This window comes from Mauremys reevesii, linkage group 2 (genome assembly GCF_016161935.1).
Source record: "Mauremys reevesii isolate NIE-2019 linkage group 2, ASM1616193v1, whole genome shotgun sequence".
Classification (NCBI taxonomy): Eukaryota; Metazoa; Chordata; order Testudines; family Geoemydidae; genus Mauremys; species Mauremys reevesii.
The window spans coordinates 287603326-287630830 of NC_052624.1; the positions used below are offsets into that span (position 1 = coordinate 287603326).

Here is a 27505-nt window from a genome sequence, read left to right on the forward strand (position 1 = left end):
GTACCCAAGTTCCACAGTGCGTAGGACCCAACGATCTGAGGTTAGAAGGGACCACGCAGGGAGGAAAAAGGAGAGGTGGTTGTAAAAGGGAGGGAACGGATCCTGGGTAATAACTGGTACGCCGTCCTCGGGCGTGCCTTCAAAAGTTTGGCTTTGGCCCCGCTGGTGGTTTGGAGGGATCCTGATTTTGGCCCCCTTGGGGTCCTGACTGCCATCTACGACCACCTCAGCCACGCCTTCTGCCAAAATCCTGTCTCTGTCTAGGCGGAGGGTAAGGGCAGTGAGGCTGGGGACGGAAAGGCCTGCGCTGAGTCACCGGCGTGCGCATGCCAAGAGAGCACATAATGACCCTGTTGTCCTTTAGGCTTTGCAGCCTAGGGTCAGTCTTTTCAGAAAACAGGCCTCGACCGTCAAAGGGCAAGTCCTGTATAGTATGCTGCAGCTCTGGGGGAAGGCTCGACAACTGGAGCCATGAAATGCGCCTCATGGCAACACCCGAGGCCAGAGTCCTAGCAGCGGAGTCAGCTGCATCCAACGAGGCCTGGAGGGAAGTTCTCGCCACTTTCTTCCCTTCTTCCAGGAGGGCAGCAAACTCTTAACGGGAGTCCTGAGGAACCGACTCCGTAAATCTGCCCACCGCCGCCCAGGTGTTGTAATTGTAGCGGCTAAGCAGGGCTTGCTGGTTTGCTACGCGAAGTTGCAGGGCCCCTGCCGAGTACACCTTACGGCCCAGTAAGTCCCTTCGCCTAGCCTCCTTCGATTTAGGGGCTGGTGCTTGCTGGCCATAGCGTTCCCTCTCATTGACGGACTGGACGACCAGGGAGCAGGGGGGAGAATGTACATATAGGTACTCGGACCCCCTAGAGGGTACCATGTACTTGCGTTCGACTCCCCTGCCCGCGGGCGGGATAGTGGCTGGAGACTGCCAGATGGTATCCGTATTGGCCTGGATCGTCCGAATGAACGGTAGGGCCACTCTAGTGGGAGCATCAGCCGACAGAATGTCTACGACCGGATCCTCTATCTCCGAGACTTCCTCCACTTGGAGGTTCATATTGAGCGTCACCCGTCTCAGGAGGTCCTGATGGGCCCTCAAGTCGATTGGAGGAGGGCCCGAGGAGTACGTTCCTGCCACCGCCTCATCTGGGGAGGAGGAAGAAGAAAGGCCGGGGACAAGCGGGTCCTGTGTGGGCTCATGCTCCTGGACGACCTCCTGTTCCGGTGGGATCTGGGAGTCCAGTGGCTGAACCAGGGCTTCCTCCGTACCGGTCGGAGGAGGACGGCTAACTGTCGCCTGTGGCACCCAGTGCTCTGACGGAACAGAGCGAGATGGGATCACAGGTACGTCTTTGGCCTGGTGGTACACCCAAGTTGTCCAGGATGACCACTGATGGGGGCCAGGGTCCTGGGCCTGAGGCTCCTGGAAGACTCTGGTGGGCACATCCAAATCACAGTCCTGCGCGTATGAACTGCCCATGCGGGATGACACTGATGCATGTCTGGATGGCCATGGAGGAGCTGAAAAGCCCTAGGCAGAGTCTCCCTCTCTAGCTGACGTCGCTCGAAGCGGCACTGGGGATCGGTACCGGTCGGCATACCAGTACCAGGAGCGAGAACAGGACCTGCGACCGGAGCGGTGCCGGGAGGTCGACCGAGATCTCGAGGCTCGACGTCGGGAGTGGCTACGGGAGTCACGGTGCCTGGAGCAGTGCCGGGAGCTGGATCGGTGCCGAGTGTACCGGGCCGGCGAACGGGACTCTGACCGGTGCCGCGAGTACGACCGGTACCGAAATGGAGAACGGTGCCGGGACTGCGAGCGGCATTGGGACCTGGATTGGCGATGGACCAAGAACGTCTGCGGGACCGTGATCGTGATCGGTGCCGCTCTGCGGTGCCGACGGAGGGTGGTCTGATCAAGGCAGGCATGCTGATCGACTACATAACCCGCATCGGCGGTGCCGGGGGTTGAGGCAGCGCAGACGCTGTAATTGCAATCAACTCCCTCGCCGTGGATAATGTCTCCGGCGTGGAGGGAATAGTGAGCTCAACCACGGCTCGTACCGGGGAGCTTTCAGGCACCGGACTCGACGGCTCTTGCGAGGCCGGAATCAACGGTGCCGATATTGTCGGTGCCACGGCAGGTATCGGTGCCGGGCGGTCCGACTTAGTATAGCGCTTGGGCTGCGGAGCAGGCAGCTCGGACGCAGCAGGAGTCTTGTGCCTCTTCATCCTCGGGGAGAGGGATCCGTGCCGAGCAGACGTCGGTGCCGGCGATGGCCGGTGCCGAGAGGCTTTGGCAGTACCGGCGCGATCCGGTGCCGAGGGAGCATGTCTTGAAGACTGTCCAGCGCTTGGTGCCGAGGGCGGAGGAGTAAGAGCTGCCTCCATCAGGAGCTGCTTGAGACGAAAGTCCCGCTCCTTTTTTGTTCTCGGCTTAAAGGCCTTACAAATGCGGCACTTATCTGTTAGGTGAGTTTCCCCGAGGCACTTAAGACAGGAGTCGTGGGGATCTCTTGTCGGCATCGGGTTGTGGCAGGCCGAGCACGATTTGAAACCCGGTGAACTGGGCATAGGCCCCGGCACCGGGTGCGGGGAAGGGGATAATCCCCGAACCCCTCTGAACTATAGACACTAACTATACTACAAACAAATAAAGTTAACTACAACTATATAAATCTGAACTATATACACAAGAATTAACGAGAGAACTACGAGTAGCTAGGGAAGTGGAGGTCAGCTAAGCCGCGCTCCACTGTTCCAACGACCGACACGGGCGGTAAGAAGGAACTGAGGGGCGGATGGGTCGGCAGGGGTATATATCCGGTGCCATAGCGGTGCCACTCCAGGGGGCGCCCAGCCGACCCACCGAGTGTTGCTAGGGTAAAAATCTTCCGACAAACGTGCACGCGGCGCACACACACCTAATTAGAATCAATATGAGCAAGCACTCGAAGAAGCAGCCTGGGAAACAAGCAGGAAGAATTGGAAGTCCTGGCACAGTCAAGAAACTATGATGTGATTGGAATAACAGAGACTTGGTGGGGTAACTCACATGACTGGAGCACTGTCATGGATGGGTATAAACTTTTCAGGAAGGACAGGGCAGGGGAGAAAAGTTGGAGGAGTTGCACTGTATGTAAGTGTAACCCTTCTGCCAGGCCGAATTGATAGCAGCAAGGGCCGGGTTCAATACATAGGGGTCCCTTCCCTACAACGTAATGCAAAATCAGCTCAAGCCCCCACCCAGTGACCTGGGAAAATCTTACACACACCCCTGGGCGCCTCGAAGAGGCAATACTTCCCCTCTTGCAAGCACAGAGTCTCGGTGTAGCAGAAAAGGTTTAATTACATGAGATAAACACAAGCATTAAATTGGGAAAACACCAAAATTAGCGTTCATAGATTAAACCGTGAGCAAAGATCCACCCCAGGAAATTGGGCCGTGTCCTTCTCCACGGGCTCTTGAGTCCAGCAACCCCCAAGTCCCCCCAAGACTCCAAAGTCCAATATCCCAAATGTCCCTAGAGTCCAGCAACCCAAAGATCACCCACAGTCCCAACAATCCCACAATCCAAAAGTCTCTGTCCTGGGTCAGTGCAGCCCCAGAGTTCGAGAGTCTATCTGCAGAGGTCCCTGTCCCCACCCCCAGCCTGGGTGGAAAGGGGCACCTTATGTGGTCCGTTGGGTTCTGCTCCCGCCTTTTCCACGAACTGCTCCTCCAGCCGTCCTCACAAACTGCTCCGCTCCGTCAGCTGCTCTGCTCCACCACCCGTCCCGTAATCTGCTCCAGCCGGCTCCGCTCGTTCCATGGGCCGCTCCACCCGTCCCACAGCTGCTCCGCTCTGCCAGCTGCTTTGGTCCACCAGCTGTCCCCGCAAACTGCTCGGCTCCATTCACTCCGTGGCTCCATGAACTGCTCCACTCTGCTCTGCAGTATAGCTTCAGGCTCCCCCACTAGTTAGCACAGTACTCAGTGCTCTCAGCTCAGCGATTCCAGCTCTTTAGTGATTTCAGCTCACAGCAGGGGAGCCCCAGTGCTAGTGCACCATTAGCCCAAAGTGAGTTCAGCTCAGTAACCTGTATCTAGATTCTTAAGGGAATCAAAAATCAATTCTGATATTCCACAATGGAGAGAGGCATAGGTGGGGCTGGTGCTTCCAGCTCACACAAGGAGCCTGCACCACCAGGTACAGATACCTGTCCCCAGCCTCTCTCAATTCACTGGGTTTTGGAACCCATGTCCTTTGTCTAGCAAGCACTATTTAGTTGATAATGAAACCCTTTATCATAAGACAGTTTTGTAGTTCCTCATTTACTTAATCAGGGTGACAACATTTTATTCCTCCTGCCCCAATAACAAAGAAATTGGGGATCCCACAGCTGTGAAAATAACCATCCCAGGCTGCTGTGTGCTATGCTAAGTGGAGTGGGTTTGCCAATGCAAATGCACATTCCTGAAATTCCTTTCACCACTCCAATGCACATTCTTGAAATTCCTTTGCCCACTCCTCATAATTTACCACCAGATGTCAGGGTAGAGCTCATCCTGACTCTGCTTACATAAGGGAGTGGTATGATTGCTCAGAGCTCCAGTATGAAACTGGAGAAAAGCCTGTGAGAGTCTTTGGGTTAAGTTTAGAGGTGAGAGAAACAAGGGTGATGTCGTGGTGGGCATCTGCTATAGACCACCAGACCAGGAGGATGAGGTAGATGAGGATTTCTTCAGACAACTAACAGAAGTTTACAGATCACAGGCCCAGGTTCTCATGGGGGACTTCAATCACCCTGACATCTGCTGGGAGAGCAATACAGCAGTGCATAGACAATCCAGGAAGTTTTTGGAGCGTGTTCATAGAATCATAGAATGTCGGGGTTGGAAGGGACCTTAGGAGGTCATCTAGTCCAACCCCCTGCTTATAGCAGGACCAATCCCCAGACAGCTTTTTACCCCAGTTCCCTAAATGGCCCCCTCAAAGATTGAACTCACAACCCTGGGTTTAGCAGGCCAATGCTCAAACCACTGAGCTATCTCCCCCTCCAATAAAGAAAAATAAGGGACCTTGACAGGTCATTGAGTCCAGCCCTCTGCCTTCACTAGCAGGATGAAGTACTGATTTTTGCCCCAGATCTCTAAGTGGCCCCCTCAAAAATTGAACTCACAACCCTGGGTTTAGTAGGCCAATGCTCAAACCACTGAGCTATCCCTCCCCCCCTAAGTTGTTGTGGACAACTTCCTGGTGCAAGTGCTGGGGTACGTGACTGTCTGTAGTGTGTGTTTGTTTGTTGTGTTTGGGGGTTACTTGCTGTGTGCTGAGCTTGTGTTTGTCAGTCTGTTTGTTTGTTTGTTTGTTTGAAGGACCGTGTGCTCTGGCTGGCAGTTAGAGGCCGTGAGCTTCAAAGGAAGGTTTGAAAGCTCGAAGCCTCTGGTAATTGGCTGAGCCTTAATCAGTGGGTGGGGCATTCACTCAGGCCAGGGCTTTATAAAGCTGCGCACAAGCGACCAGGGAGCTTTGCGAACAGGGGCTGCTAACAGGGAGTTTCACAAGGGAGTTCGGAAGGGGAGTGGGAGTCCCTTGCCGGCCCTAACCCCTTCCCTGTAGTCCCCTTAAAACCTATAAACCGAACTACATTCCAAAACCTCTTTCTGTAAACCACCCTTCCATTAACTAGGAGACAATGCAGGCAGAAGTCCAGCAGCAGAGTGGGGGCTATCCAGTTTATTGCACTGAGTGTTGCATGTATGATTACCTGCCCTGTGGGTGGGTGGCGTATGTGTGCAGTCGGTGCAAGGAGCTCCTGGCCCTCAGAGACCATGTACGGACTTTGGAGGCCAGGGTGGCGGAACTGGAGGAGCTAAGAGAGGCAGAGAGGTATGTTGATGAGGCTTTCCGGGACACTGTAGAATTGTCCCACCTCCGCTCAGACAGCCCCAGCACTGTTGAGGAGGAAGAATGGCCTAGGGAGGCAGAGCAGTCAATGGGAGCAGAGGGAAACCTTCCCGTAGTTGGGACCCTCCTTCCAGATGGTGCTGGGGTTGCCTCTCGCACTGAGGTTGCCTCTCCGGGGGAGGGAACTCCAGTTTCTAGGAAAAGGCAGGTGTTAGTAATGGGAGATTCGATTATTAGAAACATAGATAGCTGGGTTTGTGATGACCGGGAGAACCGTATGGTGACTTGCCTGCCTGGTGCGAAGGTTGCGGATCTCTCGAGGCATCTAGATAGACTTATGTGTAGTGCTGGGGAGGAGCCAGTGGTCGTGGTACTTGTAGGTACCAATGACATAGGGAAGGGTAGGAGAGATGTCCTGGAAGCCAAATTTAGGCTGCTAGGGAAGAGACTGAAATCCAGGACCTCTATGGTGGCATTCTCAGAAATGCTCCCAGTTCCACGCGCAGGGCCAGGTAGGCAGGCAGAGCTTCAGAGTCTCAACGCGTGGATGAGACGATGGTGTAGAGAGGAGGGGTTCACGTTCATTAGGAACTGCGGAAACTTCTGGGATGGGAGGAGCCTATACAGGAGAGATGGGCTCCTCCTAAACCAAAGTGGAACCAGACTGCTGGCACTAAACTTTAAAAAGGTTGTAGAGCAGTTTTTAAACTAGGAGATGGGGGAAAGCCGACTGCTGCAGAGGAGCGTGTGGATCGGACACAGACTTCTCTTAGGGGAGAGTCTGATGATAGAGAATCTCCAGGTTATAGTCAGGAGCAGAGGACTGAAGAGTATAAGGTAAGGGCCGGATCAGATGATAAACAGTCACATAAAAAAGAATCTGGCACATCAGAAAAAGGCAGGCTAATAAACAGGGACAAGTTTTTAAAGTGCTTGTACACAAATGCCAGAAGTCTAAATAATAAGATGGGTGAACTAGAGTGCCTTGTGATAAAGGAGTACAAAATATATCGGAAGGACAGAACAGGTCGTGCAGGGGGAGGAGTGGCACTATATGTGAAAGAAAGTGTAGATTCAAATGAAGTAAAAATCTTAAGCGAATCCACATGTTCCATAGAATCTCTATGGATAGAAATTTTATGCTCTAGTAAAAATATAACATTAGGGATCTATTATCGACCACCTGACCAGGACAGTAATAGTGATGATGAAATGCTAAGGGAGATTAGAGAGGCTATCAAAGTTAAGAACCCAATAATAGTGGGGGATTTCAATTATCCCCATATTGACTGGGAACATTTCACTTCAGGACGAAATGCAGAGATAAAATTTCTTGATACTTTAAATGACTGCTTCATGGAGCAGCTGGTACGGGAACCTACAAGGGGAGAGGCTACTCTAGATTTAATCCTGAGTGGAGCGCAGGAGCTGGTCCAAGAGGTAACTATAGCAGGACCGCTTGGAAATAGTGACCATAATACAATAGCATTCAACATCCCTGTGGTGGGAAGAACACCTCCACTGCCCAACACTGTGGTATTTAATTTCAAAAGGGGGAACTATACAAAAATGAGGGGGTTAGTTAGACAAAAGTTAAAAGGTACAATGACTAAAGTGAAATCCCTGCAAGTTGCGTGGGCCCTTTTTAAAGACACCATAATAGAGGCCCAACTTCAATGTATACCCCAAATTAAGAAAAACAGTAAAAGAACTAAAAAAGAGCCACCGTGGCTTAACAACCATGTAAAAGAAGCAGTGAGAGATAAAAAGACTTCCTTTAAAAAGTGGAAGTCAAATCCTAGTGAGGCAAATAGAAAGGAGCACAAACACTGCCAACTTAAGTGCAAGAGTGTAATAAGAAAAGCCAAAGAGGAGTTTGAAGAACGGCTAGCCAAAAACTCCAAAGGTAATAACAAAATGTTTTTTAAGTACATCAGAAGCAGGAAGCCTGCTAAACAACAAGTGGGGCCCCTTGACGATCGAAATACAAAAGGAGCACTTAAAGACGATAAAGTCATTGCGGAGAAACTAAATGGATTCTTTGCTTCAGTCTTCACGGCTGAGGATGTTAGGGAGATTCCCAAACCTGAGCTGGCTTTTGTAGGTGACAAATCTGAAGAACTGTCACAGATTGAAGTGTCACTAGAGGAGGTTTTGGAATTAATTGATAAACTCAACATTAACAAGTCACTGGGACTAGATGGCATACACCCAAGAGTTCTGAAAGAACTCAAATGTGAAGTTGCGGAACTATTAACTAAGGTTTGTAACCTGTCCTTTAAATCGGCATCAGTACCCAGTGACTGGAAGTTAGCTAATGTAACACCAATATTTAAAAAGGGCTCTAGAGGTGATCCCGGCAATTACAGACCGGTAAGTCTAATGTCGGTACCGGGCAAATTAGTCGAAACAATAGTTAAGAATAAAATTGTCAGACACATAGAAAAACATAAACTGTTGAGCAATAGTCAACATGGTTTCTGTAAAGGGACATCGTGTCTTACTAATCTATTAGAGTTCTTTGAAGGGGTCAACAAACATGTGGACAAGGGGGATCCGGTGGACATAGTGTACTTAGATTTCCAGAAAGCCTTTGACAAGGTCCCTCACCAAAGGCTCTTGCGTAAATTAAGCTGTCATGGGATAAAAGGGAAGGTCCTTTCATGGATTGAGAACTGGTTAAAGGACAGGGAACAAAGGGTAGGAATTAATGGTAAATTCTCAGAATGGAGAGGGGTAACTAGTGGTGTTCCCCAAGGGTCAGTCCTAGGACCAATCCTATTCAATTTATTCATAAATGATCTGGAGAAAGGGGTAAACAGTGAGGTGGCAAAGTTTGTAGATGGTACTAAACTACTCAAGATAGTTAAGACCAAAGCAGATTGTGAAGAACTTCAAAAAGATCTCACAAAACTAAGTGATTGGGCAACAAAATGGCAAATGAAATTTAATATGGATAAATGTAAAGTAATGCACATTGGAAAAAATAACCCCAACTATACATACAATATGATGGGGGCTAATTTAGCTACAACGAGTCAGGAAAAAGATCTTGGCATCATCGTGGATAGTTCTCTGAAGATGTCCATGCAGTGTGCAGAGGCGGTCAAAAAAGCAAACAGGATGTTAGGAATCATTAAAAAGGGGACAGAGAATAAGACTGAGAATATATTATTGTCCTTATACAAATCCATGGTACGTCCACATCTCGAATACTGTGTACAGATGTGGTCTCCTCACCTCAAAAAAGATATTCTAGCACTAGAAAAGGTTCAGAAAAGGGCAACTAAAATGATTAGGGGTTTAGAGAGGGTCCCATACGAGGAAAGATTAAAGAGGCTAGGACTCTTCAGCTTGGAAAAGAGGAGACTAAGGGGGGATATGATAGAGGTATATAAAATCATGAGTGATGTTGAGAAAGTGGATAAGGAAAAGTTATTTACTTATTCCCATAATACAAGAACTAGGGGTCACCAAATGAAATTAATAGGCAGCAGGTTTAAAACAAATAAAAGGAAGTTCTTCTTCACGCATTGCACAGTCAACGTGTACTCCTTACCTGAGGAGGTTGTGAAGGCTAGGACTATAACAATGTTTAAAAGGGGACTGGATAAATTCATGGTGGCTAAGTCCATAAATGGCTATTAGCTAGGATGGGTAAGAATGGTGTCCCTAGCCTCTGTTCATCAGAGGATGGAGATGGATGGCAGGAGAGAGATCACTTGATCATTGCCTGTTAGGTTCACTCCCTCTGGGGCACCTGGCATTGGCCACTGTCGGTAGACAGATACTGGGCTAGATGGACCTTTGGTCTGACCCGGTACGGCCGTTCTTATGTTCTTATGTTCTTAACCAATTAGGGGCCATGCTCCTCTTGACCTGCTGCTCACAAACAGGGAAGAATTGGTAGGGGCAGTAGAAGTGGGTGGCAACCTGGGCAGAAGTGACCATGAGATGGTTGAGTTCAGGATCCTGACAAAAGGAAGAAAGGTGAGCAGCAGAATATGGACCCTGGACGTCAGAAAAGCAGACTTTGACTCCCTGAGGGAACTGATGGGCATGATCCCCTGGGAGACTAATATGAGGGAGAAAGGAGTCAAGGAGAGCTGGCTGTATTTCAAAGAAGCCTTATTAAGAGTGCAGGAACAAACCATCCCAATGTGTAGAAAGAATAGCAAATATGGCAGGTGATCAGTTTGGCTTAACAGTGAAATCTTTGGTGAGCTTAATCACAAAAAGAAGTGGAAATTTGGACAGATGAGTAGGGAGGAGTATAAAAATATTGCTCGAGCATGCAGGGGTGTAATCAGGAAGGCCAAAGCACAATTGGAGTTGCAGCTAGGATGAGATGTGAAGGGTAACAAGAAGGGTTTCTACAGGTATGTTAGCAACAAGAAGGTCAGGGAAAGTGTGGGCCCCTTACTGAACGGGGGAGGCAACTTAGTGCCAGATGATGTGGAAAAAGTTGAAGTACTCAATGCTTTTTTTCCCTCAGTCTTCACAGACAAGGTCAGCTCCCAGACTGCTGCACTGGGCAGCACAGTATGGGGAGGAGGTGAACAGCCCTCAGTGGACATACATAGAAAAGCTGGACATACACAAGTCCATGGGGCCACATGCATTGGATCTGAGGGTGCTCAGGGAGTTGGCTCTGCAATCATATCGGACATTGGCCATTATCTTTGAAAACTCATGGTGATTGGGGAGGTCCCAGATGATTGGCAAAAGGCAAATATAGTGCCCATCTTTTATAAAGTGAAGAAGGAGAATCCGGGGAACTACAGACTGGTCAGCTTCACCTCAGTCCCCGGAAAAATCATGAAGCAGGCCCTCAAGGAATTCATTTTGAAGCACTTGGAGGAGAGGAAGGTGATCAGGAACAGTCAACATGGATTCACCAAGGACAAGTCATGCCTGACCAACCTGATTGCCGTCTATAATGAGATAACTGGCTCTGTGGATATGGGAAAAGTGGTGGATGTGATATACCTTGACTTTAGCAAAGCTTTTGATATGGTCTCCCACAGTATTCTTGCCAGCAAGTTAAAAAAGTATAGATTGGATAAATGGACTAATAAGGTGGGATCAACGGCTTGATGTCTAGTTGGCAGCTGGTATCAAATGGAGTGCCATGGGGTCTGTCTTGGGGCCGGTTTTGTTCAACATCTTCATTAATGATTTGCATGATGGGATGGATTGTACCCTCAGCAAGTTTGCAGATGACACTAAGCTAGAGGGAGAGGTAGATACGCTGGAGGGTAGGGATAGGATACAGAGGGACCTAGACAAATTGGAGGATTGGGCCAAAAGAAATCTGATGAGGTTCAACAAGGACAAGTACATAGTCCTGCACTTAGGACGGCAGAATTCCATGCACTGCTACAGGCTGGGGACTGACTGGCTAAGCAGCAGTTCTGCAGAAAAGGACCTGGGGATTACAGTGGACAAGAAGCTGGATATGAGTCAACAGTGTGCCCTTGTTGCCAAGAAGGCTAACGGCATATTGGGCTGCATTAGTAGGAGCATTGCCAGCAGATCGAGGGAAGTGATTATTCCCCTCTATTCGGCACTGGTGAGGCCACATCTTGAGTACTGCATCCAGTTTTGCAGGCCCCACTACAGAAAGGATGTGGACAAATTGGAGAGAGTCCAGCAGAGGGCAACGAAAATGATTAGGGGGCTGGGGCACATGACTTATGAGGAGAGGCTGAGGGAACCGGGCTTAATTAGTCTGCAGAAGAGAAAAAGAGTGAGGACAGATTTGATAGCAGCCTTCAACTACCTGAAGGGGGTTTACGTAGAGGATGGAGCTAGACTGTTATCAGTGGTGGCAGATGACAGAACAAGGAGCAATGGTCTCAAGTTGCAATGGAGGAGGTCTAGGTTGGATACTAGGAAAAACTATTTCACTAGGAGAGTGGTGAAGCACTGGAATGGGTTAACTAGGGAGGTGATGGAATCTCTATCCTTAGAGGTTTTTAAGGCCCGGCTTGATAAAGCCCTGGCTGGGATGATTTAGTTGCAGTTGGTCCTGCTTTGAGCAGGGGGGTGGACTAGATGACCTCCTGAGGTCTCTTCCAACCCTAATCTTCCATGATTCTAAGGGTTCTTCTACCTAGCAAACAAAGATTGATGATTTCAAGATTAAATTGGACAAATTCAGACTAGAAACAAGGCTCAATTTTTTAACAATGAGGGTAATTAAGCATTGGAATAATTTACCAAGCATTGTGGTGAATTCTCCAGTGTCGGATATGTGATCTTGGACATGTAGAACCTTCAAAAGATTATAACAGGTGCTATGGGTGTGACACTGGCAGATCTGGTGCCAGCTCACGCCAAGATACCCATGCCTCAGTTGAATACTGACAAACATAGAGCTAAAAATCAGTCTGGCTCACTTGTGTGTTAGTATTGTTAAAACAGATATTACAATTATAAGAATGTGTTCAGAGTTTATGGAATGCTTGTGAGCTGCTGTATGCATTAATCTCACTTAAAACATCTGTATCCCATATTGTAAGGTAATATTTGCATTGCATTGTAAGCCTTTGTAAATTACCAGACAGGAGAGAGACATTAATTAGTGTGAAATGCTGGTCTCCAACAAAAGGTGTTATGGCCTGCCCAATAAGGAAGGCCCACTGACACCCTACAGACCAGCCTGGAAGATTAAAGAGGACAAAAGAAAGACTTTGTTGTTTACTCTTCCCACCTCTGAGAAGATGAGTCTTGCAAGTGAATTGCTCCCATCAGCTGAGTTGGCAGCTCAAAGCAGAAGTGAGGCAGTGAATAAACCCCCCGAACAAGCAGGAACAGTATCTTTATATTGCTTTGACTCTGGGGGAACAAGGATTACTAGAATAAACAAAAGATCCCCAGTGCTTATCCTGGGTTAGCCCTAAAGGTCATACGGACCTTGCTTATTATAGAAGCTTCTATTACTTTTTGAAAGTTAAGATGGTAAGTCATTATCTGCTTCAACCTTGTAAAAAACTCTTGTTTCCTTTTCCTATTTAGTAAATCTTTAGGTAGTTTAGTACAGGATTGGCTGCAAGCGTTGTCTTTGGTGTGAGCTCTAACATGCAGTTCAGGACTGGGCATAACCTGAATATTGCTGTTATTCGTGGTGTAAGGGCCATCTATCACAATGGCAAGCTTCCCTGGGTGGCGAGACAGGGAGCACCCCAGGAGACTGTCTGTGACTCCATGTTAAGAATGTTATAGTGCCTAGGGAGTATACACTTGATAACTGGTTGGTGAAATCTAACTATAGAACTCTCAACCAGTTTGGGGTTTGTGCCTGTTTTTTTAACAGTCTGCCCTGAGGTTGGTACTCATGCTCTTGAGCCACTGCAGGACAGCTTGACAAGGGGTACAGTAAATATCCCAAAGCTTTTGTATCTATAAATGTTATGTATCATTTTCAGATAAGGATTGTAATCTAGCTCCATGGGGAAGGATTATAGCGCTAACTCCAGTAACTACAGAGAGAGAGAGAGAGAGAGAGAGAGAGAGTGATTGAGTGACCCTCATTTGATCCTCAAATTAACAGAAGACTAAGTGAGAGGGAAAAACCCTGCTGTTGGGTTTGAAGAACTGGAAACCTACCAGGGTCTCCATGTGGATGATGGGTGTCACCTGGTAAGTTTAGCATGCATGTAGACAATTTTTTAAATTATATATACTCTGTAATGCTTTTGTCCTAAATATATTGTGCTTTGTGAAACAACCATCATAGCCACTGGGAGAGAGCAGAACTGCAGACCTGCTGGGATAAGCACAGCGAATTGGAAGGAGGACTGCAAGCCTAAATACCTAGTCTGGAGGGAGAGGGACATGGGTCCCTGCCCATAGAGAGGTGGTGGCTGGAGGCCTGAGATTTAAAGCGGTGCCTTTGAGCAGACCAAGCCAGAGGTGCCGCTAACCCTGGAACTGTGATATCTCCATCACTGGACATTCTAACAAAGTTTGGATATTTTCTAAAAGATATGCTCTAGCATAGATAGGAATTCATTCAGGAAACTCCTATGGCCTGTGTTAAGCAGGTCAGACTAGATGATCGTAACGGTCCCTTCTGGCCTAATAATCTATGAGCCCCACCTTCCAATGAGACACAATGTTGGGTGCACACTGTACAGACCTCCTACCCCAAATATTCTGAAAGTATGTGGCAGAGAGCCCCAAGCTGCCCCTCAGGTCCAATGGAGCAAAGGCAGCTTAGAACCTCTGTGGAGTCCGTTCCCCTCAGGCCGAAAGGGGCAGAAGGGCCTGGGAGCCTCACCTGCAGGGTCAGCTCTGCATTGACCATCTGCTTTCTCTGACACTTGTCATGCTCCGTGATTCTCCTGTTCAGTTCACAGTAGGCCTGCTGCAGCTGCATGGGAGGAAGGAGGAGGAAACAGATGGGAAAGATGAAGGTGGCCCCCAACACAACTTTGTCTTAGGTGGGGAGGAAAGCAGAATCCTTTGTCACACCGGTAAGACTTAAATTCCATGTCCCTATGCTCTAGATGGGGCTGCAACTTTCCTGTCACACAGAGGGGATAAATTCTACCCTACTGTTCTCAGGAGGACAGTAAACCCCTGGTCTGGATCAGATGTTGGGACCAGTTGGCTGACTGTATAAAAAGGTCAAAGGGGACTGACCAGCAGCTAGGGCAGGCTGGCTGGCAGTCTCTATGCAACTGCAACTGAGCAGCATGAACATCTGTCCCAGGCATGCATTATGAGGAGTACAGAACATATCCCATCAACTCTCTCTTGGAGAGAGAGCAGATGGAATTGCGTTTTCTCTATGCAGGTACAAACCAGTCTTGCACAAATGACACCAATTAGCAAGTGCTGCCCCTCTCTGTAAGACTAGAAGGGCTGATAACTGTAAGTCCAGAGATCAGCAACTAAACGCATACCAATTCAAACTCAATCCCTCCAGGGATCAGCTGAGCAGGAAAGTTGGGAACTGAAGAATGAGAAGTAGTATGGCCACTACAGGGAAGGGCTGGAAATGGGGGAACAATGATACCCCAGGGGCTGTTTAATAGTTTATAAAAAGAGCAGGCCTGACCTCCTTGTTACATCTCTCCTGTGCTTTAGCCAGCTGCTCCACCTCCTCGCTCATTCTATGGGAAAGAATAACACAGTTCAGTCTCTGAGTCCCTCTCAGTGGGGAGGGGCATGGCAGCACTGCAGTTTCTGGACACCCCCACCTTCCCTGACTCTAAAAGATGTCCTGATCAGACAAGGTGAGGAAAAGGAACCAAATGACATCACCCCCTGCAATGGGACAAACTCTTGGGCAACACCTGGGACATAAACTTGAGGTTCCTTCTTTTATCCCTGTTTATCTTACTATTCTGCCTCTTTCTTAGCTTCTTTTGCCTTTTGTCTCATAAACAAGGTTGGCTCCAGGCACCAGCCCAGCAAGCAGGTGCTTGGGGTGGCCAACGGAGAGGGGCGGCATGTCCGGCTCTTCGGCGGCAATTCGGCAGCGGGTCCCTCAGTCTCTCTCAGAGCAAAGGACCAGCTGCCGAATTGCCGCTGAAGATTGAAGCGGTGGCGGTAGAGCTGATCATGATCACGGCTTTTTTTTTTCTTTTTGCTGCTTGGGGTGGCAAAAACCCTGGAGCCAGCTCTGCTCATAAAGTCCAAGTTCTCAAACTGTAACCCATTCAAAAGGTAAAAATCCCTTTCAGTGTGACAGTGTTTGTGACTGCTATATCTAACTATCTTCCCTTTCCTGGCTAGGGCTGGGATGCAGGTCTCACCGGTGAGTCTCAGCTTCTTTCTGCTTCTTTTCCAGCAAAACTCTTCTTTGCTGTTCTGCCTCCATCTTCTGTAGCATCAGCTCGGTCAGGCTGATGTCCCAGGAGTGCAGAATGGCAACCAAGCTGTCCAAAGAAGCAATCTTATTGGAAACAAACACAAACACCATTGTGACTGTAAATACATAAATTAATGGTTGCAAACTACCCTCCAAACTCCAATCTCAGCGGCACCAACAATGGGTACTAGGGCTAGGAACATAACCCTTCATCTAACAGAAGTGGGACCAAAGAAAGGGCAATCTGCACCACTGACATCATAGGACTGCTAACCCTGTGTAGTTTCCTTAATCCAAATAATCAGTCTTAACTTCAGGGACTGTCCCATTGACACTATTTTACTCTTTGCATGAATGAACCTGATAGGACGATTTATCTCACCCTTGTAGTTAAACAGTCTGCATCACTTCCATGTATGAGTGCCTATCAACAATCCTTTGCTCACATAAAGAATGGTTACTTACCCTACATTAACTGTAGCTCGAGATGTGTTCTCCGCATGGGATTCCGATTTTGGTGCTCATGTGCCCCATGCATGTAAGATCGGATTCTTTTGAATAGCAAAAAAAAAACAACAGGAGTACTTGTGGCACCTTAAAGACTAACAAATTTATTTAAGCATGAGCTTTCGTGAGCTAAAGCTCACTCGGATGATGAGAAGAACACAGACAGACAGGAGATATTTATACATAGAGAACACAAAAAGGTGGAAGATGCAATACCAACAGGCAGAGTCTAATCAATTGAGATGAGCTATCGTTAGCAGGAGGAAAAAACTATAGAAAAGAGATAATAGAGAAGATAATAGAAGGTGTGAGAGGAGAACTACACATAGGAATCAATTTGTCAGTGTAATGACCCAACCATTCCCAGTCTTTGTTTAAACCACAACAGTTAATTGTATCTAGTTTGTTTATTAAGTCAAGCAGTCTCTCTTCTTTTGTCTTTTTTTTTTTTTTTTTGTGTTTTTTGCCACCTTCAAGTCTGTCACACTGTGGTTAGGTTGAAGTGTTCTGTTCTGTTTTTTTTTTGATATTTTTGATTTGATGTGTCAGATTTGTGTCCATTTTTTTTGTTTTTTGGCATTTGTTGGCGTTGTGGTCGGCATATGGCCAGCATTGCTGCAAGAGGGCATGGCTGGCATGTGCAGGTGTACGAGCCCCTGGGTGTGCAGTCCTGAGTGTGTCTGATGGGATTAGGTGTCATGAGTGTCACTGAATGGATATGTGGGACAGAGCTGGCATCGAGGCTTGGTTTGCAAATAGGTTAGTGCTTAGGTTGATAGTTGTTGTTGTGTGTGGTTGCTGGTGTGGTGAGTATGGTGTTCATTGGGGGCATTGGGAGGCTGTGGCCTGGCTCTGTTGTCTAAGTGAGGATCATCTCTGAGAGGATCATTCTCTTTTGGGGATGAATGGAGAGGTTTTTATTTTCTTTTTGTAGGTAATGGCTAGGTGCTAGGTTCTGTTGTTTTATTTTGTTTTTAGTTGTGTGTTTTTAGGGGTCTGGGTTGGGTACTCTTCTGGCTCTGTTTTCTTTTCACTTCAGGTGGGTATTGTCTTTCACTTCCTTGGAGTGGGTATTGTAGGTTTTGAATTATCTCTGTCCGAGTGCTTGTGTGTATCTTGGGTAGATTTAGGGCTGGGTGCTGTAGTAGGAAGAGCTTGGCTGTAGACAATGGATCGTGTGTTGTATCCAGGATGGAATGAGGCATCCGAGTAAGTAGTATTATGGACAGGTATTTATTAGTACAGTATATTTATAGGACCATGAGTTGGTGTGAAAATGGACCTAGGTGTGGGATGGAATGGACATGGGGGTCTGGAAAATGGTGGAATTGAAGATGGGGGTTTAGTCCAAGAGTAGATGATGGGATGAAATTAGATGTGGAAGATGTCAGAATGTAGTCAGAGTAGAGTAAAGGGTGTTAGGAGGAGTTGTTTAGGGAACGGGTCTTACCACAAAGATGTTGCGGGTTGGAGGGGCCAGTCAGCCACAGAGGGTGAAGATATGTACCCATAAAAGTGTTAAGTATTGGAATGAAATGGGTGTGGAAAATGGCAGAATTCAGGTGCACAGCATTATTTGATATTTCAGACAAATACCTGGCTTAGAGTACAGGTTCCTCGTGTGGAATGGTAGTGTAGGGGTGGCTTCCACATCCATAGAGGGGTGGTGGAATATTTCTGTGGAATAAGTTTTCTGGAAGATTGTAGTTTCATGGTGTTTTGGTGGAGATAATCTGGTGGTGGTGGGGGTGGTGCTGGGGGAGAGAGGCTGGAGTGCAGGAGGCTAGGTGCTGGTGAGAGCCCAAGTTGAATGCTTAGATAGTCAGGGCCATAAATATGATGGTTTATGGATGGGTTCCAGGAATGTCTTGGGTAGCATTCCAGGTATGTGTCTCTATAGTATAGAATTCTTCCTGGTCTGTCTTTTTTTGTATCTGTGGTGTAGTTTAGTTAATTTCAGATCTGGGAGTGGATCAGAGTGGTAATCATCAGTCTCATGTTAGTATAGAGGCAGCCTCTTGTTCATATTCAGAGTTGCCTGGCAGCATCTTGAGCGACAGCTTGTCCTTCATCAGCGACAGGACGATCTTGTGTTGATCATTTGAGCATGATGTTGTGTTCATTGTGTTTGATGGGTTTTATGGCTTTGTGTGTGTTCTGCTGTGTTTCCACAATTTCAGCCCGGTTGGGCAATGTTGATGTGTTCTTTATGTTCTAGTCTCCGTGCCTGTTGTTCATGCAGAATCCTTTTATTATAGCGTGAGCTGAGAGTTCATGGGTCTGTTAAGGTCCAGTAGTGTGGTGTCAGAATGTGTAAGTCAGGTAGAGATTCTGTAGAGAGTGAGTTCATTTTTGAAGGAGGTTTCTGAATCAGGAGGTGGGAAGGAGAAAAGGAGAGTCCCTAGATAGAGTCTGAGATCTGGAAGGATAGATTCTTAGATAGGAGACAGTGAGAGATTTGAGATAGGATAGATTCTTCTGCTAAGCTATGCTGTATTGTGGCTCTTAGTGCCATGGAGTGTTTTTTTTAGAAGCTGTTTGTTTTTTTTTGTTAGAAGCAGCAGTTTTTTGTTTTTAGTTTTGAATAGCAGTGTCTGTTGGGGCCATGCTTATACCTTTGGCACTGTTGCAACCCCTCACAGCTAAGGTTATAAGGGGCAGCGTGGCCTCAACCACCTCTTAGCTCCCTTGTCAGTAAGGATCCCTAGGGTCAGGACTTCTGTTAGCAAAGACAGAAAGCAGATCATGGAATCTGTGTGGACAATACACTTAAAGAACTACAGATGCTGTAGGGTAAATAACTACTTTCTTTTTCAAGTGATTGTATGTACATATTCCGCTCTTCATCACTAGCAAGCAGTATCCTTCCTAAGAGATAGGTAAGAGGAGTATCACCTGGAGGACTGCTTTACCAAAGCTTTGAATCTGACCTAGAGGCCTGAACCAAGGCATAGGGGGGACCACACAAAAACAAGGAAGTTAGTTAAACAGAAATTAAGAGGTACAGTGCCAAAAGTGAAATCCCTGCAAGCTGCATGGAAGCTTTTTAAATACACCAAAATAGAGGCTCAACTTAAAGGTATACCCCAAATTAAAAGAACCAAAAAAGTGCAGCCAGGGCTAAACAACAAAGTAAAAAAAAAACAGTGAGAGACAAAAAAGCATTCTTGAAAAACTGGAAGTTAAATCCTAGTGAAGAAAATAGAAAGGAGCCTAAACTCTGGCAAATGAAGTGTAAAAATATATTTAGGAAGGCCAAAAAAAAAAAAAAGAATTTGAAGAACAGCTACCCAAAGACTCAAAAATTAATAGCAACATTTTTTTAAGTACATCAGAAGCAAGAAGCCTGCTAAAAAAACAGTAGAGCCAGTGGAGGATTGAGATGCTAAAGGAGCACTCAAGGGGCATAGAGCATGGAGCTAGGCTGTTATCAGTGGTGGCAGATGACAGAACAAGGAGTAATGGTCTCAAGTTGCAGTGGGGGGGGGTCTAGGTTGGATATTAAGAAAAAATATTTCACTGGGAGGGTGGTGAAGTGCTGGAATGGGTTACCGAGGGTGGTGGTGGAATCTCCATCCTCCATCCGATGAAGTGGGTATTCACCCACGAAAGCTCATGCTCCAAAACGTCTGTTAGTCTATAAGGTGCCACAGGGCTCTTTGCTGCTTTTACAGATCCAGACTAACACGGCTACCCCTCTGATACTTGTCTCCATCCTTAGAGGTTTTTAAGGTCAGGCTTGACAAAGCCCTGGCTGGGATGATTTAGTTGGGGTTGGTCCTGCTTTGAGCAGGGGTTGGACTAGATACCTCCCGAGGTCTCTTCCAACCCTGAGATTCTATGATTCTATGATCCTCAGAGGATACTGAGAGGGGGCACAGTGTTCTGGGGAGTACTACTCAGTCAGGTGTATAGCCAGTGCTGTTGGAATATGAGATGGACCTGGTCTCTTCGTTGCCTCCCTAAGCATCTAACATTGGGAACTCCAGTACTGGTCTTACTGCCCGCGCAGAGAAGCATATGGGTACGGTGACCCCATCAATGACATTAAAGCACTCTGTTTCACTGATGCCTTCAGCACCATGGTGTTCTATGCTGACTAGTTCTGGGTTAGTTTCCTCAGTGATGGAGTGGTCTGCTCTGGGCTTTTTTTTATACTGGTGTGAATGTTACTATCATAGGGAAAGTAGCATGAGCAGTACCTGGTGCAGCACAATGCTTGCTCTGGACAGCAATGGGCAGTGCCAGATTTGCCTTCACACTGTGCAAGGCTTCGTATAGGAACTCCATCTCCCAGTGCTGGATGTCTTTGGGCCTCTGTGTTATGTTGAAGTAGAAGCAGAAGAGGAATAGGGCTTGTGAACATCTGTGGTGTTTGGGATAGTATTACAGCTGACAGGATCACATGGGGCTGGATGCATTGCATCCAAGGGTGCTAAGGGAGTTGGCGGATGTGACTGCAGAGCCATTGGCCATTATCTTTGAAAACTCATGGCGTTCAGGGGAGGTCCCGGATGACTGGAAAAAGGCTAATGTACTGCCCATCTTTAAAAAAGGGAAGAAAGAGGATCCGGGGAACTACAGGCCAGTCAGCCTCACCTCAGTCCCTGGAAAAATCATGGAGCAGGTCCCCAAGGAATCAATTCTGAAGCACTCAGAGGAGAGGAAAGTGATCAGGAACAGTCAGCATGGATTCACAAAGGGCAAGTCATGCCTGACTAACCTAATTGCGTTCTATGATGAGATAACTGGCTCTGTGGATGAGGGGAAAGCAGTGGATGTGTTATTCCTTGACTTTAGCAAAGCTTTTGATACAGTCTCCCACAGTATTCTTGCCAGCAAGTTAAAGAAGTCTGGGCTGGATGAATGGACTATAAGGTGGATGGAAAGCTAGATCGTCGGGCTCAACAGGTAGTGATCAACGGCTCCATGTCTAGTTGGCAGCCGGTTTCAAGTGGAGTGCCCCAAGGGTCGGTCCTGGGGCCAGTTTTGTTCAATATCTTCATTAATGATCTGGAGGATGGCGTGGATTGCACCCTCAGCAAGTTTGCAGATGACACTAACCTGGGAGGAGTGGTAGATATACTGGAGGGTAGGGATAGGATACAGAGGGACCTAGACAAATTAGAGGATTGGGCCAAAAGAAATCTGATGAGGTTCAACAAGGACAAGTGCAGAGTCCTGCACTTAGGACGGAAGAATCCCATTCACTGCTACAGACTAGGGACCAAGTGGCTGGGCAGCAGTTCTGCAGAAAAGGACCAAAGGGGAAGGGGTGAAAGTAATTTACAGGACTTACCAGTACTGCCGGAGTCCCGAGGGGGCGTGTCCTCGTCCAGAAAAGGCGTGGCCTCAACCAGAAGAGGCGGGGCCTCTCAAGATTTAAAGGCCCTGGGCCACCAGCTGTGGCTGGGAGCCCCAGGGCCTTTAAATCAACCCGGGGCTCCCAGCTGCAGAGGTGGCTTGGAGCCCCCGGGGCTTACGGGCAAATTAAAGGGCCCGGGGCTCCAGCCGCCGCAGAGCTCCATGTCCTTTAAATCCCCACCGCAGCTCCAGCTGGGATTTAAAGGGCTCGGGGCTCCCGTGGCTGCAGGGAGCTCCGAGCCCTTTAAATCCCAGCCCCAGCCCTGCTGCCAGAGCTGCAGGCGGGATTTAAAGAGCTCAGAGCTCCCTGCCATTGTGGGGAGCCCAGAGCCCTTTTAATCCCGGACGCAGAAGCCGATGCGGAAGCCAGCACGGCATACTGGCTCTTGCCAGTACACCGTACTGGACCGGACCGGCTTACATATATATATATGCAAGCAAGAAGCGAGCTAGAGATAACGAGGTTAGTTCAATCAGGGAGGATGAGGCCCTCTTCTAGCAGTTGAGGAGTGAAAACCAAGGGAGGAGAAACTGTTTTTGTAGTTGGCAAGCCATTCACAGTCTTTGTTTAATCCTGAGCTGATGGTGTCAAATTTGCAGATGAACTGAAGCTCAGCAGTTTCTCTCTGAAGTCTGGTCCTGAAGTTTTTTTGCTGCAGGATGGCCACCTTAAGATCTGCTATTGTGTGGCCAGGGAGGTTGAAGTGTTCTCCTACAGGTTTTTGTATATTGCCATTCCTAATATCTGATTTGTGTCCATTTATCGTTTTCCATAGAGACTGTCCAGTTTGGCCGATGTACATAGCAGAGGGGCATTGCTGGCATATGATGGCGTATATTACATTGGTGGACGTGCAGGTGAATGAACTGGTGATGGTGTGGCTGATCTGGTTAGGTCCTGTGATGGTGTTGCTGGTGTAGATATGTTGGCATCGAGGTTTGTTGCATGGATTGGTTCCTGAGCTAGAGTTACTATGGTGCGGTGTGCAGTTACTGGTGAGAATATGCTTCAGGTTGGCAGGTTGTCTGTGAGCGAGGACTGGCCTGCCACCCAAGGTCTGTGAAAGTGTGGGATCATTGTCCAGGATGGGTTGTAGATCCCTGATGATGTGTTGGAGGGGTTTTAGCTGGGGACTGTATGTGATGGCCAGTGGAGTCCTGTTGGTTTCTTTCTTGGGTTTGTCTTGCAGTAGGAGGCTTCTGGGTACACATCTGGCTCTGTTGATCTGTTTCCTTATTTCTTCGTGTGGGTACTGTAGTTTTGAGAATGCTTGGTGGAGATTTTGTAGGTGTTGGTCTCTGTCTGAGGGGTTAGAGCAGATGCGTTTGTACCTCAGTGCTTGGCTATAGACAATGGTTTGTGTGGTGTGTCCGGGATGGAAGCTGGAGGCATGAAGGTAGGCATAGTGGTCGGTAGGTTTTCGGTATAGGGTGGTGATAATGTGACCATCACTTATTTGCACCGTGGTGTCTAGGAAGTGGACCTCTCGTGTAGATTGGTCCAGGCTGAGGTTGATGGTGGGGTGGAAGCTGTTGAAATTGTGGTGGAATTTTTCCAGTCTCCTTCCCATGGGTCCAGATGATGAAGATGTCATCAATGTAGCATAGGTAGAGAAGGGGCGTGAGTGGACGAGAGCTGAGGAAGCGTTGTTCCAGGTCGGCCATAAAAATATTGGCATATTGTGGGGCCATGCGGGTGCCCATAGCGGTGCCACTGATCTAGAGATATATATTGTCATCAAATTTGAAATAGTTGTGTGTGAGGATAAAGGCACAGAGCTCAGCAACCAGTTGTGCTGTGGCATCATCAGGGATACTGTTCTTGACAGCTTGTATTCCATCTGTGTGTGGGATGTTTGTGTAGAGAGCCTCTACATCCATGGTGGCTAGGATGGTGTTTTCTGGAAGGTCACCAATGCATTGTAGTTTCCTCAGGAAATCAGTGGTGTCACGGAGATAGCTGGGAGTGCTGGTGGCATTGGGTCTGAGTAAAGAGTCCACATATCCAGACAGTCCTTCAGTGAGAGTGCCAATGCCCGAGATGATGGGGTGTCCAGGATTTCCGGGTTTGTGGATCTTGGGTAGTAGATAGAATAACCCTGGTCGGGGCTCTAAGGGTATGTTGATTTGTTCCGGTGTTAGTGTAGGGAGTGTCCTGAGTAGATGGTGCAGTTTCTTAGTGTATTCCTCAGTGGGATCTGAGGGAAGTGGCCTGTAGAATTTGGTATTGGAGAGTTGTCTGGCGGCCTCCTTTTGGTAGTCAGACCTGTTCATGATGACAACAGCACCTCCTTTATCAGCCTCTTTGATTATAATGTCAGGGTGGTTTCTGAGGCTGTGAATGGCAATGCGTTCTGCACGACTTAGGTTATGAGGCAAGCGATGTTGTTTTTCCACAATTTCTGCCTGTGCACGTCGGCGGAAGCATTCAATGTATAGGTCCAGACTGTCATTTCGACCCTCAGGAGGAGTCCATGTGGAGTTCTTCTTCTTGTGCTGTTGGTGGGAGGGTAACTGTGTATCAGTGTGCTGTTCAGTGTTGTCCTGAAAGTATTCTTTGAGTCGGAGACGGCAAAAGTAGGCTTCCAGATCGCCGCAGAACTGTATCATGTTGGTGGGGGTGGCAGGGCAAAAAGAGAGTCCTCGAGATAGGACAGACTTTTCTTCTGGGCTGAGTGTGTGGTTGGATAGATTGATGATATTGCTGGGTGGGTTAGGGGTACCACGGTTGTGGCCCCATGTGGCAGGTAGGAGTTTAGACAGCTTACAGTCCTTTTTCCTTTGTAGAGAGGTGAAGTGAGTAATGTAGATCTCCTGTCTTATTTTAGTGAAGTCCGTTTGTATGGAAGTTTGGTTATTAATGAGAGTCTCCAGGTTGGAGAGCTCTTTTTTGATGTTTTCCTGTTTGCTGTATAGGATGCTGATCAGGTGGTTCCTCAGTTTCTTTGATAGAGTATGGCATAATCTCTCACTGTGGTCTGTGTAGTATGCAGATAGCACTGGATTTTTTACCTTTAGTCCATTTGGTATGATGTCCATCCATTTGCATTTGGAAAGGAAGATGATATCTGTCTGTATTTGTGCAAGTTTCTTCATGAGGTTGATGGATTTCCACTCCATACGGCTAAATGCAGTGCCTTGCATGGTGTCAAATTGGAGAGAGTCCAGCGGAGGGCAGTGAAATGATCAGGGGGCTGGGACACATAACTTATGAGGAGAGGCTGAGGGAACTGGGATTGTTTAGTCTGCAGAAGAGAAGAATGAGGAGGGATTTGATAGCTGCTTTCAACTACCTGAAAGGGAGTTACAAAGAGGATGGATCTAGACTGTTCTCAGTGGTAGTAGATGACAGAACAAGGAGCAATGGTCTCCAGTTGCAGTGGGGCAGATTTAGGTTGGATATTAGGAAACGCTATTTCACTAGGAGGGTGGTGAAGAACTGGAATGGGTTACCTAGGGAGATGGTGGAATCTCCTTCCTTAGAGGTTTTTAAGGTCAGGCTTGACAAAGCCCTGGCTGGGATGATTTAGTTGGGGATTGGTCCTGTTTTGAGCAGGGGGTTGGACTAGATGACCTCCTGAGGTCCCTCCCAACCCTGATATTCTATGATTCTATGATGGACTGAAACAAATGGGGAGGTTTCTTGGCCAGCTTGCCTGAATCAGACAACGCTTGCATCAAAGCCTCCAGAAGACGTAACTTTAGTCTGCCCTCTCTGGATTAAAGTGTGTACTTTGAAAATCTGTCATTAAGTAGTGCTCAGGCATATGGTCTTTGCCTAAGCATAGGAGGTGCTGAGCATCAGTCATGAGCTTTGCTGAGTCCCAGGTAGAAGAGATCTTGAATCCTGGAGCCTTGACTTTAGGCATTTTGATCTTATGTATGGGGTGTGTGTGTGTGTGTCTAACCATGTACAGAGGCTGGCATGGGGGCGGGGGGCAGAAATCCTATCAACACACTGTTTCCACAGGGAATAGAGGACAGGTATGCTAACTAATAAACTGTAAATAGCGAATCAGAAAACAATAGCTAAATTATCTCTTGCAGATTGGAGGTCACTGAGATCACAGGGCTCCATCTTGAAGCCATAGGTGGTCAGGAGGAACTGAAAGGCTGTTCAGGCTGCCCTGCTCCTTACACCCTTGGATACGGTGGTTGCAGGGGCTCCCAAGATGCAGGGGAATTCCTGTGGGACACAGCTATTCAAAAGAATATGATCGCATGTGCACAGGGCACATGTGCACCAAGAATGGAATCTGTGTGCACAATCACTCAAAGAAATGAAACAGCAGTTAAACTGAAACTAAATGGACACAACTCAACTCAAAGTCACATGCCTGGCTGAAAATACTTTACCTGCTCTTGTTACAAGTAACACCTGAGATCAGTAGAGCTGAGTTTAGCGAAAAAAGGACATATTTTCACCTCTGTTTTCAGGCTTACTTCCTACAGTTTATAGCACTCTGGGTAGAGTCAGTGCCACCTCGCCCCCTGCATAGTCAGTCAATATCCACTCTTGTTTGTGAGGCTCACTCAGGGAGCAGAGGAGACAATATAAGAGACCAAAAAACAAAAAAGAAACAATGTTGTTGTAAGGCAAAGGGAAATAGAACAAATTGCCCCTACTTGTTCAGGCGTGTTGCCATCATCAGCATAAAGTCTGGGGTCTGCTCCATATTGAAGAAGCATCTCCACTGCAGCCATGTGACCACCAAAAGCAGCACGATAAAGCGGGGTCCTGCCAAAAGCTCCCTACACAAATAAAAACAATAAACTTGAGGAAAATAGTGTCTGACACAATCTGCTGTCATCAATGCTCTGTACATCTCCACCCAACCTGCATAAAGGACAACCTATAAAGCTCCCTATCCCTCTGCAGAAGTGGGTACCAGCAGAGCCTGATTAAAGCAATTTGGGGCCCTAGACACCCTCACATGAGGTCTCTTTTGAGCCACAACCCTACTCCTCCACACCATCATCCCATCCCTGCTTAGGGTTGTAATGGCCAGGGCGACGCTCATCTGGGTGACCTTTCAACCTTATAGGGTGACAAGTTGTTAAGGGTGGAATATCGGGACCACTGCAGGGAGGAGCTTTTTTTTTTTTTTTTTTACACTCACCCATCCAGGAGTTCGGCGGCAATTCGGCAGAGAGCCCTTCAGTCACGGACAGTCTTCGGTGGTATTTCAGCAGCGGGCAATAAACCTTGCCGCCAAAGACAGAAGCACTTGCCGCTGAAATACCACCGAAGATCATCCACAACAGAAGGACTCTCCACCGAATTGCTGCTGAAGACCAGGAAAAAAAATATCGAGACAAATGGCGTCCCGACCGTACTCTGGTCAGGATGCGGGACTGTAGTAAGTGCAGGCCCTGATAAAGGCCTAGTATGAGGCCTGAGGCCTGAACTAAAGTAATGGACAAGACTCTGCTAACATAAAGCAAAGTTAAGCTGTGAGCCAGAAGCCGGCTTGGTTCACAGAAGCTGGCACGGAAAAGGGCTGATGCTGCAGAAATACATATTCACCTAGCATACCAATATAGAACATCTTATGCTAAAACATTCCATAGATAACGAAAGGACAGGCTGACCCATCCCAATGACAGGGGCAAAAGGGTAAAATGATGGATAGAGTTGTTTTGTTCGAACCAACATGTACAAGGTAGAAGGCGGTGCCTTAATACGTAGAAAGGTTGTAACTTGCTACGTAGAGAGGTTGTACCTTAATATGTCAGGTGTGATGTGTAACTTGTTTGTATCTGTGTATAAGAATGCATCCCTGGGGAGGTGTCTTTGTCCGGCAGTAGGGGGAGTGGAAAGTCCCGCCACTAAGCCGGGTCCTTGCCAAGAGGCACTTTCTCGTAGTATGCCCTGAGTTAGGCTAAGAAACCTACAGGGAACTGCAATTGTGTCCGAGGTCGC

At 47.6% G+C, this 27505-nt stretch overlaps 1 protein-coding gene across 3 annotated transcripts in view; it reads right to left on the reverse strand.

Annotated features, from left to right (window-relative positions):
• IQANK1 (IQ motif and ankyrin repeat containing 1) overlaps window positions 1–27505 on the reverse strand; it is a 153292-nt gene that overhangs the window by 46991 nt on the left and 78796 nt on the right. For all 3 annotated transcript variants that reach the window (XM_039527860.1, XM_039527859.1, XM_039527858.1), the window contains exons 7-10: window positions 26209–26334; window positions 15656–15795; window positions 14956–15010; window positions 14173–14265 (exon numbers count right to left, since the gene is read on the reverse strand). In XM_039527860.1, coding sequence (XP_039383794.1) covers window positions 14173–14265; window positions 14956–15010; window positions 15656–15795; window positions 26209–26334 — 414 coding nt within the window. The remainder of the gene's footprint in view (window positions 1–14172; window positions 14266–14955; window positions 15011–15655; window positions 15796–26208; window positions 26335–27505) is intronic.